The sequence below is a fragment of the Ammospiza caudacuta genome, chromosome 1, assembly GCF_027887145.1.
Source record: "Ammospiza caudacuta isolate bAmmCau1 chromosome 1, bAmmCau1.pri, whole genome shotgun sequence".
Taxonomy (NCBI): domain Eukaryota; kingdom Metazoa; phylum Chordata; class Aves; order Passeriformes; family Passerellidae; genus Ammospiza; species Ammospiza caudacuta.
The window spans coordinates 22060168-22074703 of record NC_080593.1 but is presented as its reverse complement, the minus strand read 5'-3'; the positions used below and the strand labels follow the sequence as shown (position 1 = coordinate 22074703).

Sequence of the window (14536 nt, the reverse complement as noted above, 5' to 3'; positions counted from 1 at the left end):
ATTCAGGAACTCATTTTTCTCCCTTACCTTTTCAGATTCCATGCCTGGACATCTCCAGTTGTACAAGTAATACTGCAAATTTCCATCTCCAATCCCAAACTTGAGCTTTTCCAGGAATGTTTTGTTTTCCATTAAGTCTAGTGCATTGAACACATCAAATCCTTTCTGGCAACAGCAAAACATTTTTAAAATTTTACTTTTGAAATTTTCAAATTACACACAAATGATACTTTACAGAGTGGCATACGGTATCCAAGAGACTTAGGCTAATTAAAAGGAAAAAATACAATGGAATAAATCTTGCTTTTTAATTAGGTACACACATGAAGACATTTCTCAATAAAAACTAAAGTATAATGCACATCTGTGCTTGAAGATTAGCTCCAAAAGGGTATAAATTTTAAAGCCATTTTCAGGGCCTAATGTCTAAAGAGTCCCTAAAACATTTTCCATTATTTTACCCTTAGAGACATGCATTTTTTACAGTCACATACAGTTTTTTGACACTGGCGTATTCCAGTTGCAGCTGCATAAATACAGTTACTGTTTTTCAGCAATTGATCATTCTGTTAATGATAAACATACCTTTGTGATTTAGTCCTTTTCTGAAATGCCATTCTCTTTAGAACTAAATCTTTCATGTGTTTCTCCCTCCCTTACTTGTGCACCCTCTACCAACTCCTCTTTTCATAAACTTCCCAAATTCACCACAAAAAGACATTTTTTGTCTCAGAAGAGGCACGCAGCCAAATCAGTCTCAAGAGTTTTTCCTCCATCAACACATACTCAGATCCTTTCTCCTCACTGGGAACTCTTGGCAAGTAACTTGAAGCCCAGGGCTGGTATGCCATTGCAGCAATAATCATCACATATGGCAAGCTGAATTTGCTCAGGGGTGAGGATATAAAATCCATTTATTTGCAATTTACTACAAGGGACTCTGACCTAAGCTCCTGGAGTCTTAACAGCACAAAGGTACAGCACCAGCAGGACATGATACACTTTTAAGACAAAAGGTACAAAACAAAAATGCTCAATTACTTAAGCACAATCAGATGGAGTAGGGAACATTCTTTACTCAGTAAAAAAAAAAAAAAAAAAAAAAATTTTTTTTTTTCTTTTAAATGAGCATCCCATATTAGGAAAAAGAGGGTTTGAAGAAAAAGAGCAGTTAAGCTCTTCCTCAGGACTATTTAAAAGAAAGTTACAAAGCACAGACAGTGAGTTTAGTAAAGCATCCTGCTACTTTACACAAAGATCATTGTGTGCAGATGACACCATGCTAAGTTAAATGTGCTGTGAAAAACAGAAATAAGACAAATGAGGTGACAGTATTTGACATTTGGCATTGAAAGTAAATTTTGAAATATTCCAAGTAAGTAAGTAACAGTAACAGCAAGAAGGCTGCCTGTCTCAGAAGGCAGGAAGGGACGTGGGCGACAATAGAGACACACTCTAGATACAAGCACATTAAGGTGTGCAATTAAACACTCTAACAAAACTCTACAGATGTAGTTTTAATTCAGTATCTAAATATCAGCAGATTAGTTTCACGTTAGGATCTTCTTAAAGGGATGAAAAGGTTTCTGTTTCAAGGTACTTTCCCCACAGCTCTGACAGATCACTTAATCTGACTCAGAAGATAATTTCTTGTCTATGTTCTAGATCTAGAAACTCTGTGTCAGTTTCCACAATAAAATATGCAGTGCTTTAGAGGGGTTATCCTGAAGCAAAATCTCACTCACTCTCCATGCAGAATACATAGAACCTAAGTTAATAACTCCAAATTTCGGGCTTTACTTTGAAGGTCAGGTGTTTTGTCATGTCAGTTTGGTAACTGCCAAACTAATTCTAAAAAAATTTTATATAGTGTGATATGAAGATAAAAATAAACATTAGCTGGCATGCAGACCCTTAAAGCAATTTGCTGAACTGAATTTGTATCTCCAAAACCCATTCTTTGGAGTTAAAGTACAGAAAGGAGACTGTGGTGGAGACTGTCCCCAGACAAGGGCCAAACACCCACACAGCCTTTGCTTTACTGCTCTCCCACAGGATGGGGAGAAAATAGAAGGAAGGTAAGATGTCTTGTGAATTGAAATAATGACAGTTTAACAGAGAAGGCAAAAGCTGAAGGCACAAGGGAAGCAAAAAGCAGAATACATTCACTACCTCCCACTGCCAGACAGATGTCAAAGCACTTCCTGGCAAGCAAGATCTCAGCATGCATAATGATTGTTAGGGAACATAAATGCTAATGCTGGAAGCATCCTCCCTTCCTCCTCCTTTCCTTCAGCCTTGATTGTGGAGCAGAGTGGAACATCTCTTTGGTCAGCTGGGGTCACCTGTCCTGTGATAGGTGTGTCCATGTCCCCTCCCAACTTCTTGTCCACCCTCAGCCTTCTCACTGCAGGGGACAGAGAAAGCCTTGAGGCTGTGCAAGCACTGCTCAGCAACAACCAAAACACTGGTGTGTGATCAGCCCTGCTTCAGTGACAAAGTGTAGCACCATATGGCTGCAAGGAACAAAGTTAACTCCATCCCAGCCAGACTCACTGTGTTTGTCAATAAACGCTGTGAACAGGATGCATTATCATCTCTGTTGCCTTAGCTCTCCTCATGGAAAACTCAACTGCCAGATCTACAACTATAATTAGGCATCTAATGATGCATTACAGGCACAGGTACTTAAGAAATCCACAGGTGTCTAAATCCCAGTATTGCAAGGGATATAGGATGATCTGCTCAAAAGGAAAGAGCTGCATGTATCATTGAGAGAGAAATGTATGCAGGGGAAGGTGCAAAGCCTTGGGGTCAGACCATGGAACTGCACCCTCACCTGTCCCACCATGGCCTAGAGAGTGGCCAGACACACAGCCCAGAGAACGGCCAGACACACAGCCCAGAGAATGACCAGACACACAGCCCAGAGAACGGCCAGACACACAGCCTAGAGAATGGCCAGACACACAGCCTAGAGAATGGCCAGACACACAGCCTAGAGAATGGCCAGACACACAGCCTAGAGAATGGCCAGACACACAGCCTAGAGAATGGCCAGACACACAGCCTAGAGAGTGGCCAGACACACAGCCTAGAGAGTGGCCAGACACACAGCCTAGAGAGTGGCCAGACACACAGCCTAGAGAATGGCCAGACACACAGCCTAGAGAATGGCCAGACACACAGCCTAGAGAATGGCCAGACACACAGCCCAGAGAATGACCAGACACACAGCCTAGAGAATGGCCAGACACACAGCCTAGAGAATGGCCAGACACACAGCCCAGAGAATGACCAGACACACAGCCTAGAGAATGGCCAGACACACAGCCCAGAGAATGGCCAGACACACAGCTCCCTGTGCCACACTTCTAACCCAGACTAACACTTTTCCAACTTTGACTTTTAAGAATAATTACCAGTATTTTTAGCCACTCCTGAAAATTATACTGCCTTCTCAAAGTCTGTCTCTGAACTTCCTTTTGGATCATTCTGGAGCCTGAATAACCATATTTCCAATAACTATCCAGGGGTTTTCCCTGACAAACAGTTACTGAACTGCTTCTAGGTTAACAAGCCTCAGCAAGCAGCTCCCATCACAGATGGCAGCTCAGCTGCAGTGCTCCATGAACATGGCTGGGACAGACAGGCTGAAGATTCTGTGGCTGCTTTGATGCAGCCTGAAGTCTGAACAGATACAGCCTCTGCAGACCATCACTGGCTTCATCCAGAACCAGCACAGGAACCTCTGTGGCAGGTGCAGGCAGCTCAGAGCATGGCCTGCCAGGCACTCCCCAGGAGGCTCTAACAGCACCAGCAGGGCAGGAAGGAGGAGCAGAGAACATTCCTGTGCCTGCAGCCTGCTGGGAATGGTGGCAGAGTGGGTGCTATGGACCACAGGAAGCTTCTGCAGTGCTTTGAAGCACCCAGGGCAAACAGGTCTGTGCAAATTCAGAGTGCTGGCATGCACTGCACTTCCATGAAACCACAGTCACTAAGAGCTGAGAGACAGCTTTTCATTAGGCAGTACTAAACTCTCAAAATTCTTCTGTTTAAGAACTTCATTTATAGTCTTTTCCCTTCCATTCAATCAAACATCTATCAGTATAACTCCATACCTAAGGGTATGCTTAAAAGCTACACTATGACATCATCTACAGAGCTTTACATGGAGCAATGGTAACATGATAAAGCTCACATAAATAAATTTCTAAAATTTTTAGGAACAAAAAATAATCTAAAAAAGCAAAATGTTTTTGATAGTGCTTATTAATTCATCACCAAGGGAAATTATTTTAGTGATACTTTTCATTCCTCTGATACTTGGTGACTATTGTCATCAGTGTGCTCTTGGGTGTATCCACAGTTCAAGCTAATGAAAATACTTTATGCATTTGTCATTCCCCAGCATCACTCAGAGTAAAAGGAAAAACAAGCACACTGCTTTATATTTTGATATATATATTGTATATGTCTCATCAACTGCACTCTGTGCTGTAAATGCACTGGCATGGATAAATTACTCCAGTTCTTACCTTGCCAGTATTCCTAGGAGTACTTTTGTGAATGAAGCAGAAAAAACCAACCTACAACTTACCAATTTAGCTATAATGAGTGCATCATTCATTAAGTCCAACAGGGGAGTCTCTGTATGAATATTGTAAAAGGAATAGGCAGCTTTGAGGCTTTTATGAACAGGATGATGCATCACTGTTGAAGGTAATGTGTAGAAACTGAGGAAATCTGTTAAAATACCATTTGAACCCTATAAAAAACCAAAACAAAAAAGTCCATTAATAAGTAATCAGTTACTGATTAGGCTGATGTGACACTTCTACAGAAAGCAATAAATGCAGCAAGGTTTGTGTACTGTAAGTACTATGGCATAGCAGCTACTCTTAGCTAAGAGAAAACAAACATTTATATTTTTCTAGTCTATTACACCACTAACATTCTGACAAACAATTGTCAAAGCAGTAGTTTTCTATGGGCAAAGCTAAAAAAGCACACTTCCACTGAAAGTATCAAAGTTTTTTTCTGACTGAACTAATTTTTAATGAAATATTCTTAAAATATTATGGATATTTTAAAAACCTGATGACATTCACATCAAAGAATATTTTTCTCATCTTTCTAAAAACAGAGAAAAAATATACTGTGCTGGTATACAAAAGATATTAATAAAAACTCCCCAGAGTATCTCCAAGAAAATAAGGTAAAGGAGACACACAAATACTTCTTGCTTGTTTGCTTTACTTTTGAATGACTAGTAACCACTAATTAGAGTTTAATGAAGGACCTCAGATGGCTCCTTAAATTAATAGTACTTCTACAATAAAATGTAAAACAGTTGAACATACCACGTGCAAAAAAGCTTTTGTCTTAGAGCAGGTACAGATTCTGTAGTAGAGTAATACTAACTACAAGGAACAGAAAAGTTATTGAGTCACTCACTAAATTCAGTAAGGATGACAAAAATATTAATTCATAAATTATACAGAGTATTTTAAGGTCTTAGATCTGCACATTACAAAGATGACTTAAAAGTCTGACAGGAGCTTCTCCAGGTCACACTGGTCTTAAAAAGATTTTAAGCACTAACAAATCTACATTTTGTATAGTAAAAAACTAGTCCAAACAACAGCATAAAACAAGTAAGTGAAGACTATGCTGTTTAGTTAATGCCACGTTCATGCTAATCCTGGTGCTTGTGAGCTCTCCTGTAGGCTTCAACTCACAAAGCAAGCCAAAAACCAACTCAGGGAGCAGGGCAGAGGGCAGGGAGAAGAGGGAGTGGAGAAAGAAGGTGAGACTCTAAATTAGACTGTGGAAAAGTCCAGTGAGCACTAGACTCACTACAAAGCAGAAAGCTAAGTCTGGACAATAAAAAGTGATGAGCAGGACCACTCATCTCCAGCAGCTCTAGGTTCCCTAATTCAGCTGAGGCTCCTGCACAAATTCAGGTTACAGTGTGGGAACACTGAGCTTCACAACCTAGGGCTTTCCTGAGGAGAATGCTTAGGGATGTTAGTCCTGATCATTTTAAAATAACATTATCACTTTAAGCAAAGTAATACACTGTCTAAATATGTTGTCTACAACTGATTTTGTATGGACTCAAAGAGAAGGGTGTATATTTCCACTAACTTTAGTGCACCTAATCCAAACATGTCTGGGACATTTGCAATTCAAATACACTCCTATTCCTGCTCTCCTTATTTTGAGAAGCATTATGACCAACTCTCTGGAGGGTGGGGGTGGTAGATGTGTATGTATGTATGTATGTATATATATATATATATACTAATTCGTACACATACGTATACACGTTCTTTTACTGGAAAAAAACACACTTTACCAGTGTGTAAAAGAAAGCAAACCATCAAAAAAACATAATTCCCCCAGCAGGTAGGTGCCTCTAAAATTAGTTTTTTTAAAACAGAATTTTGTAATGGTGTTTGGCAGAAACGTGTACACGTGGGAGAATGACAGCCAATCCAAACCAAATCCTTATCTCAGTCATGGCATCATTTTTCCTTTTTTCTAGAAAAGGAGGTTTGAAGACCACTGCTTAGTATCATGTCATACCTCTGTAAAAAAGAATCAAGAAATGCAGGTGGAAAAGTTGATCTTAAAATATGTAGGGCTCTTGTCAAGATAGTGATGTTTTGATATTTCAGAATTCTTCTTTAAGATATTCTATTATAGGAGCACTGCAGTTTATCACAGGCAAACATTTTCTTATTAAGAGAATGTAATACAAAGGACAAAGCTGTACTCATGGTATCAAATTCTACCTATAACACACATATTTCATATTGCCAGCATTTCAAAAACTTGATGCTGATCTGAACTACTGTCTGGCACTCTGAGTGCAGAGTGCTCTGAACTACTGAGGGACACTCACATTAATACATGTTAGTGCATATTTTACCTCTACCACATATGTGTCAATAATATGATCCCGAGGCAGGAACCAGTGAGCCACCTCTTCTTCATCCATCACAGGAGCGAGATTAAACTGTTTCAAGTAAGTATTGATTAATTCTTGTACTGCTTTAGTATCTCTTTGTTCCATTGGTCTCAAACCTGAAGTCTTTGTGGCCTTAGTGAAAAAAAAGAAAAATAAATGTTAGGATGTTAAAAGGAAAACTGCACACACAGCAAAGGCTGAAAGTAGGTTGCAGAGTCACTCCACTTGCTATAATGCATTCATTATTAGCCTACTTTATCCCAGCCACCTAATTCATCATGCTATTTTACAAACGGCTTTCAATCCGAATTCCCTCTCTTCTAATTATTGGGACAGTCTGGGCCACTTCAATCTTTTAATTTCCTTATTGAAACAGTTTCATTTCTCCAGAGAAAGACACCATCACCAACTGCCTACACTTTGTGCAGTTTGTATTTTTTTTTTTTAGGTCAATCTATTTCTTATCTTCTTCTAAACTACATGGGGCCCAGATACTGAAACAAAACAAAGAAACTTGCATATCAGAAGTTATCTCAAGACAACAACATGCAATTCAAACTTTTGGGAATTACAGTTAAAATATGCATCAATGTCAGCTGATAAGGTTTAATTATAAATTATTTAACAAAAAAGATTCTACCTATCTTTAGCACTTGTAAACTTCATTGCTAACAACCTTCTGTACAGGCACAATTGCTATTCTGGTAACAAGAAAGCTTCTCATAACTTACAGCTGCCTGAAATTAAAAACCTATTTTAACAAATATTTTTCTGACTTTAAACATCAGAAAAGGAAAGAATTACTTTCTAGTATTATGCAATTATTGTTTAAACAAGCAAAAGTGATTAAAGTTTTCTTCCCATCTTTTGCCAGACTTCCTGGATAATTCCTTTTGGGGAGGCTAATGCTTGCTCTCTTCAGTGCTGATTTATGGTGCCTCATCTGTGTGAGCCACACACTTGGGCACGTACCACATTAATCACAGCAAAGTTGATGGCAGGAGCAGCCAGGTAGAGACTTGATTACTGGAAGCCTGCAATGAGTGTAGCTGATTATGCTTTGCCCAAAAGGCATTATTCTGGGGGAGATGTTTATTCCTGCACTCTGGGAGTCAGCAGCCAGATGAGAAATCAAGGCACATTTTGCCCCAGCTCTAGCCTGTGTATTACATTTCAGTCTTCCTGCTTTTCCAGGCAGCCTGGGACTATGTTTTGACTCCACAACAGCACATCATCTGTATTTTTAAATGCCCTCATTCCAGAAGGGTGTGGAAGATTTTTTCCCCCCAGTAATGCTCAGAATCACCACCAGTAAGAGACTATTTGCAATCCCAGAGGTGAGGGGAAGTGTACAGAACTGTGCTAAAATTTGTTTCTCTGGGCACGTAATCATGTGACTGTCCAGCATCAGGATCTCAGCTGGTCAGGAAAAGACAACAGAGACAAACATACTCCTGTCCTGACTCTAAATACTGACAAATTTTACTTCTTCCAGAAAACTCCTTGCTCAAGAGTTTAAACACTTAGGAAAGAAACACTTAATTTTTGTATCTATAGGTACATGCACAGCCTTTAGGGAGGGTGATATTTATTAATTACAGTATTTATTACACCTGAAAACATTTTTAATTCAGGTTGTTCAAGTGATTAGGAATGATTAATTCTCTTAAAGGGAGATGAGCTCCTAGTGGCAATGATATTCCAAGGACATTAAGAAAAGAGCTTAAAATGCAAGAAACAGTGTTTGGTGCTGAGGAACAGGACAGCATGAACTGAAAGGACAAATTTGTTTGACAGTAGTGTTTATAACTGCCTGAAACTGAGGAGAAAAACCTTCAACATCACTTAATCCCCTTCTCAGGAAAAAAAAAAAGCCCTCCAAATAAGCCCAAAGCACAAGATCTAAAGAGAAAACATCAGAACAAAGATTAAATCTTTATTTTCCACTGAGAAGCTCCCAAATCCAACCTAAAAATAACAAATTCTGAGATGTATGAACTCCTACATCACTTAGTTTTAAAAGCTGATTTTGAGAACACCTATCTTCTATTTGCATTTCTATGTGCATGTTTGCCTTAGCTATATTTTATGGGTGAGATAATGATATAATGATATATTAGTTACTTTCCATAATTCACTTCTCTGTTGAAACTTGGTTTTATGATAAAGGAAAATGATCAGGATACAACTGCTATTTGTCTATGATTCTCTGTAGTTACACCTTTGGTACCACAATAAGATCCTTATGTTTTAATCACTTCCTCAGTTTCCATAAGCAATGTTACTAGAGCTGCCACCAAAACCTACACTTGAAAATGTATATTGCACTCTTCAGACTGTTAAAAATACCTTCAAGATTTGATGGAAGCTATATTTAGCTGCCCAAGATGAAAACCCAATTAATTTGGTTATAAGTGCTGCCCTGCACACAAGGGAGAAGCTGCGTGCGCAGCGCAGGTGGCAGCAGGCGGAGCAGGAAACGAGGCTCTCCCGCAGCAGCAGGAGCACGGAGCAGGGCATGGCATGGCTTTATTCCAAGGGCTGCTCAGCCTGCTGCTCAGATATCTGCAGCATCAACTCAAATACAGCAACAGACACAATTCTCCAAAACCAGATCAATCATTATAAATACTGTGAGTGAGGAAAAAAGGTATTGTTTTTAACTAAAAGAGAGGGTTTGTTTAAATAAAGAGAGGTTTATGATAAGGTACAGGTAAGGGATACTCTGCAATCTCTTCAAAAAAGTTGCTTTTACAAGCAAATAAATTGTTTCCAGCCATAAAGCTCAGACTAAATTCTACAGGCTATTAATTACAGCAATGAGATTTTTTAACAGTACATAGCATTTACAGTGACTTGCCCTGTCATGGAAATGCACCCTAAGCCTTTTTGCAAGCTTAACTATTAGCTGAAAATGTGAGAAAAAAAAAATTTTACTAACCTAGCTATGCCAGAATACTTGGTTTTTACTAGACCATGCAAACTAACAGTGCACAACATTCTGAAGTGGCTTTCACTGAGCCTGCTCAATGCAGAAGAACAACACTCTGACAGTACAGGAAAAAATGTGAATTAGAGTGGAATCAACAATACAATTGTATCAGCCAAGTTGCTGATGGACTTCTCTGAGAATGTTATGACATGAACTGTTGATTTTCTGTTCCAGTAATCTCTTATCAGATTAAACACACCGAGAATAGTCTTATGCATCTTCAACTCAATCCCACATGTTTGTGAAGCCAAGCTTTCTGGGGTTTTTTTCCCTTTGTTTAAGGATTTTAGGTTAAAATTTGTATTTTCTCCATAGAGATCCAGATTTCCAGCAATAGTCTCTTCTGTTTAGTATAGCCCTTAAGGTCCTTTTTATCAACCAGAGATTATTTTTTAATGTCCTGCATGCACTGCCTTTACACAGAAAAGCCTGTGCTGTCAGAGACAGATGGAAGGTTATTTTGGGCCTCACAATAACTGTGGGGATTCTCTAGAAGTCATACTGCTTACATCAGGAAGTCTGTAGAGCTTCATTGTTCTTTGTAGAGTCATGTTTCTACTCAAATGTGAAAATTTCACCTCCACCAATTTTCTGGGATTTAGTGATCGATGCCAATACCTGGAAATACAACCAAATCACAAATTTAAATAGTATTTTAAGTGTCAGTGTCACCTGCATCCACTGCCCTGTTTTCTTGCTTCCTCCTTTTCAACTCTCCAAATTTGTTTCTAAGCAAGCCTGTACTACATCTATAAGAAGGCTGATTAACAAAAAAAATTTAAAAAATAAGGAAAAGCTATATCCAAGTAATAAGTTTTAAAACAAGCCTGCTATCACAGTATTTTCAATCTAAGCAAATCCTTTTTGATACAGAATGAATAAGCACAGGGCTAAACATTTTAGCATTTGTCACAGCCCTGAAAAACTCACCATATATACATAGCAACATGTATTTTCTTGTGCAGACTGGACCCTCAGCTCATGTCTGAGCATTTTTTTTTGAAGGAGCTTTCCCTTTCCTGGGAGGTCATTGTGCAACAGAGCATCTCTGGTTATTCTAACACAGCAAAGCTTTTTATTTCCCACCCTCATCATTCCTTACGGAAACGTACAGGATCTTTGGTGTTGATAGGTACAAAACAATTTCAAATCAAAAGGAACTCTGTCCTCCAGAAGTCTAAACAGCTGGACTAAAAGTGCAGGAACTGAACTTCTCCAAGTAGAAATAAAATCCATTCCAAGCAAATGAAATTATATTTGACTGTAACTCCTCCCACATGGTAGTGTTCCTGTACTTATCACGTGCTAGTGCTAATAAAGTCCTCCTTTGTCCAGGAATGATGAAAGTATTTCAAAAAAGCAAATCATACAATTACCAGAAATGCTCTGCCATGTCTGGCAAGCAACCAGGTTAACAGGGAAGTGTCCCAGTAAAGACACAAGGCCACTTAAAAAACACAGGTATACAATGTTGTCATTGCTAGCACGGCTGCCACCAGAAGGTCAACAGAAATATCTGTTAGTCTATTTAAAGTATGCTAAACAAACTACAAATTAAATTTTAGTCCAAGAAGCTGTTTTATCCAAGGCACTGGGAGGAAAGGGGGGATATAAAACCCCAACACCAAAAAAAAACAATATAACAAACATTCAGGCCTTCAGGTTAGTCAAGGCCACAACATTTAATAGCTTTGAATTTTATGCTTTTACTCTTTTTAGACAATTACATTAAATGTTCTTAAAAATGACTGTTATAGGAGCCAATAATATTAAGAACATCACCTAGGTTACCTGCAAGTGGCCACAGGTTTGGGAAGTACCACTCCAGCAGTGTAAACAGCCTGAAAAATTCCTTCCAAGTTTACTCTTCTGGTTATTTCCCGAATCAATACAGGTGCCACCCGTTTGGACCTCAGTTTCTTATGGACACACAGAAAATTGATTTCTACCATTTTCTTCACACTAAAAAGACATTAAGTAGTGGAAAAATTAAAGAGAGTTACACACTGCATGTTTTCATTTTTATAATTACAATTTTCCATATTGACAGAAGAATTTGAAGTAAAATAAACTTGCCTGTGACAAAGTACATCTGCGATGAACACTAATCTGTGCCTATGTGACTGCAATGACAAATTGCAATATGCAAGCTATCCCTAAGAGGTTTGCAATACTCCTTTACCAGAGCTCTATCAAGACTTAAATGATTCCTTTACTTTAGGATGCAGTATAGAATCCAAGCAATGCTATGTGGAGTCACAAAGCTTTATGTTTGTCAGTGGATGAAGACTTGGCCAAGAAGCCCAGCTGATCAACCAGAAATGCTTTTCAGCAGGGTCAGAGAATTGTATGACATTATCTGTATCATCCATCACTAAGAAAATTCCTTAAATAAATGTTGGTGCTCTTTACCTTGTTCTCTCTTTTTAAGTTTTCTATAGCAATGGATGCCAGTTTAAGGTTTGTTTTGTGGCATTATTCTTTAACAAATACAAAAGTACTGGTGCATTTTACCTGTCATAAATACGAATATTTGCAGGGATGGCACTTATGAATCCTACCAGCTTTTTGTTTGAAGACACTCTAACCCCGCAGTGCCACTGTGGTAACCAGCCTGGAGGACGCAATGCCCTAGAATTGATGACAGAAATAATTACAAATTACTGCCTAAGAAGATGTAATAAAAACACCCTTCACTGCACTCCAGCCAGAAAAAAATGTGGAACTTGCTACTCACCACAGAAGAAATTCAGGTGAATAATCAAACCTAAACATATTATCATCATCTTCTACGTAATTCTCATTTAATAGTGTGTATAACTCCTTCAGCTGAAAACATACACAAAAAAATCCAAAGACTTATCCACATATCAATCAGAAAAAAACTTGAATTATTTTAGATACATATAAAAATTGTTCTACTTACAACTTCAGCATTGCTAAGATCCAACGTGTCCCACATAAAACCTTGTGGCAAAGAATATGGCTCTAGGCGGACATTGTCCTTATCTGGTTCAATTGCACCATGTGAAGTTATAACTTCATCTTTTGAAGGAGGAGGGAAAAAAAAAACAAACCAAAAACCTGTTACACTGCTAGCTTTCCTGATAGTTCTGTAACTACATTTAATTCACATCATGTATTTCCTCATAATTATGTAAATGGAACAAGAAGCTTTTAAAAAATGCTGAAAAAAAATAGTATTATTAGTTTATACTACTTCTCATTCTCACAGACCACTTTCAGACTAATGACTGTCTCATCATAATATTTAGACATATGCACAGAACCACTCCATCTCAATTGATACCCTGCATTTTATAACACAAGAGACAACAACTTATCCACATACACACAACATTTAGCCAGCCTTGAGCTCCACAGCCTCATCATGAGAATATGTACTCACAGATAACAAGCTATGGCTCAGATCCTGTTTACTGCTGACTTGAACAGACCTGAACTCAACAGGATTACTGAGGAGCAGTGACATAGCAAACCGAGGGCATTTCAGAGATACTGTTGGCATATGAAATGTATTCCTAAAATCCTACTTGAAGGCATTCTTTCTTCTCCTCCTTTACTTTACAGTCCTCAGCATACACTAATAAGCTGCAGCTGTTCCTCTTCTAAGGCGCAGCACCTACTAAATCATAGAATCATTTAGATTGGAAAAGACCTGTAAGAGCAGTCCAGTCACTAACCTTACACTGCCAAGCCCACCACTAAACCACGTTCCTAGCCATCATATTTACATATCTTTTCAATATCTCCAGGGATGGTGACCCCACTACTTCCCAAGGGAGCCTCCTCCAATTCTCAGCCATCCTTCAGTGAACAGATTTTTCCTAACATCCCATCTAAATCTCCCCTGGCACAGCTCCCCTTGAGGTAGTTTCCCCTTGTCCTAGCACTTGTTAGCTGTGAGAAGAGGCTGACCCCCACCTGGCCACAACCTCATTTCAGGCAGTTCTAGAGTGATAAGGTCTCCCCTGAGCCTCCTTTTCTCCAGGCTAAACAACCCCAGCTCCCTCAGCCACTCCCCATCAGACTTGTGTTCCAGACCCTTCACCAGTTTTGTTGTCCCCCCCTGGACTCAGTCCAGCACCTCAATGTCTTTCTTGTAGCATTGTCCTTTAAGTCAGATTTCACTGTCAGGCTTTGGACCTCCTGATTTTCTCACTGCATAACCCTCAGCATCCTTGCAGTCCCTTTGGTGGTGCATCTCTGCAGTCCCTTTGGTGGTGCATCTCTGCATCCATCCTTGGGCCTGCTCTAAGATCTCAGGAGCTCCCAGTAAGCCTTGACCAAACCAGCTGAGCAGTGAAATGTCCCTTGACTGTTAACAGGAGCTCCTGTACAGTAAAGGTGGGAGTGACACTGACTGTATCAGGATCATCATTTGCCTGAACAAGGTGGGGAACAAGGGATAATCAGTTATTCCCTAATAACCAGCTATTCCCTGACAGCCTTGGAACCCCATTTACCTGAACTGTAGCCCAAGTGACATGGTACCATTGTAACTGGATGGGATTTTTCAACTTGTCTTTTTCAAAAAGCAGTTACCA

General features: G+C 39.2%; 1 protein-coding gene across 3 annotated transcripts in view; it reads right to left on the bottom strand.

The window, feature by feature from the left end:
* NMT2 (N-myristoyltransferase 2) overlaps window positions 1-14536 on the bottom strand; it is a 35306-nt gene that overhangs the window by 4597 nt on the left and 16173 nt on the right. For all 3 annotated transcript variants that reach the window (XM_058820703.1, XM_058820720.1, XM_058820713.1), the window contains 8 exons: window positions 12895-13013; window positions 12706-12797; window positions 12483-12599; window positions 11760-11930; window positions 10478-10586; window positions 6938-7108; window positions 4601-4768; window positions 28-165 (listed from right to left, as the gene is read on the bottom strand). In XM_058820703.1, coding sequence (XP_058676686.1) covers window positions 28-165; window positions 4601-4768; window positions 6938-7108; window positions 10478-10586; window positions 11760-11930; window positions 12483-12599; window positions 12706-12797; window positions 12895-13013 — 1085 coding nt within the window. The remainder of the gene's footprint in view (window positions 1-27; window positions 166-4600; window positions 4769-6937; window positions 7109-10477; window positions 10587-11759; window positions 11931-12482; window positions 12600-12705; window positions 12798-12894; window positions 13014-14536) is intronic.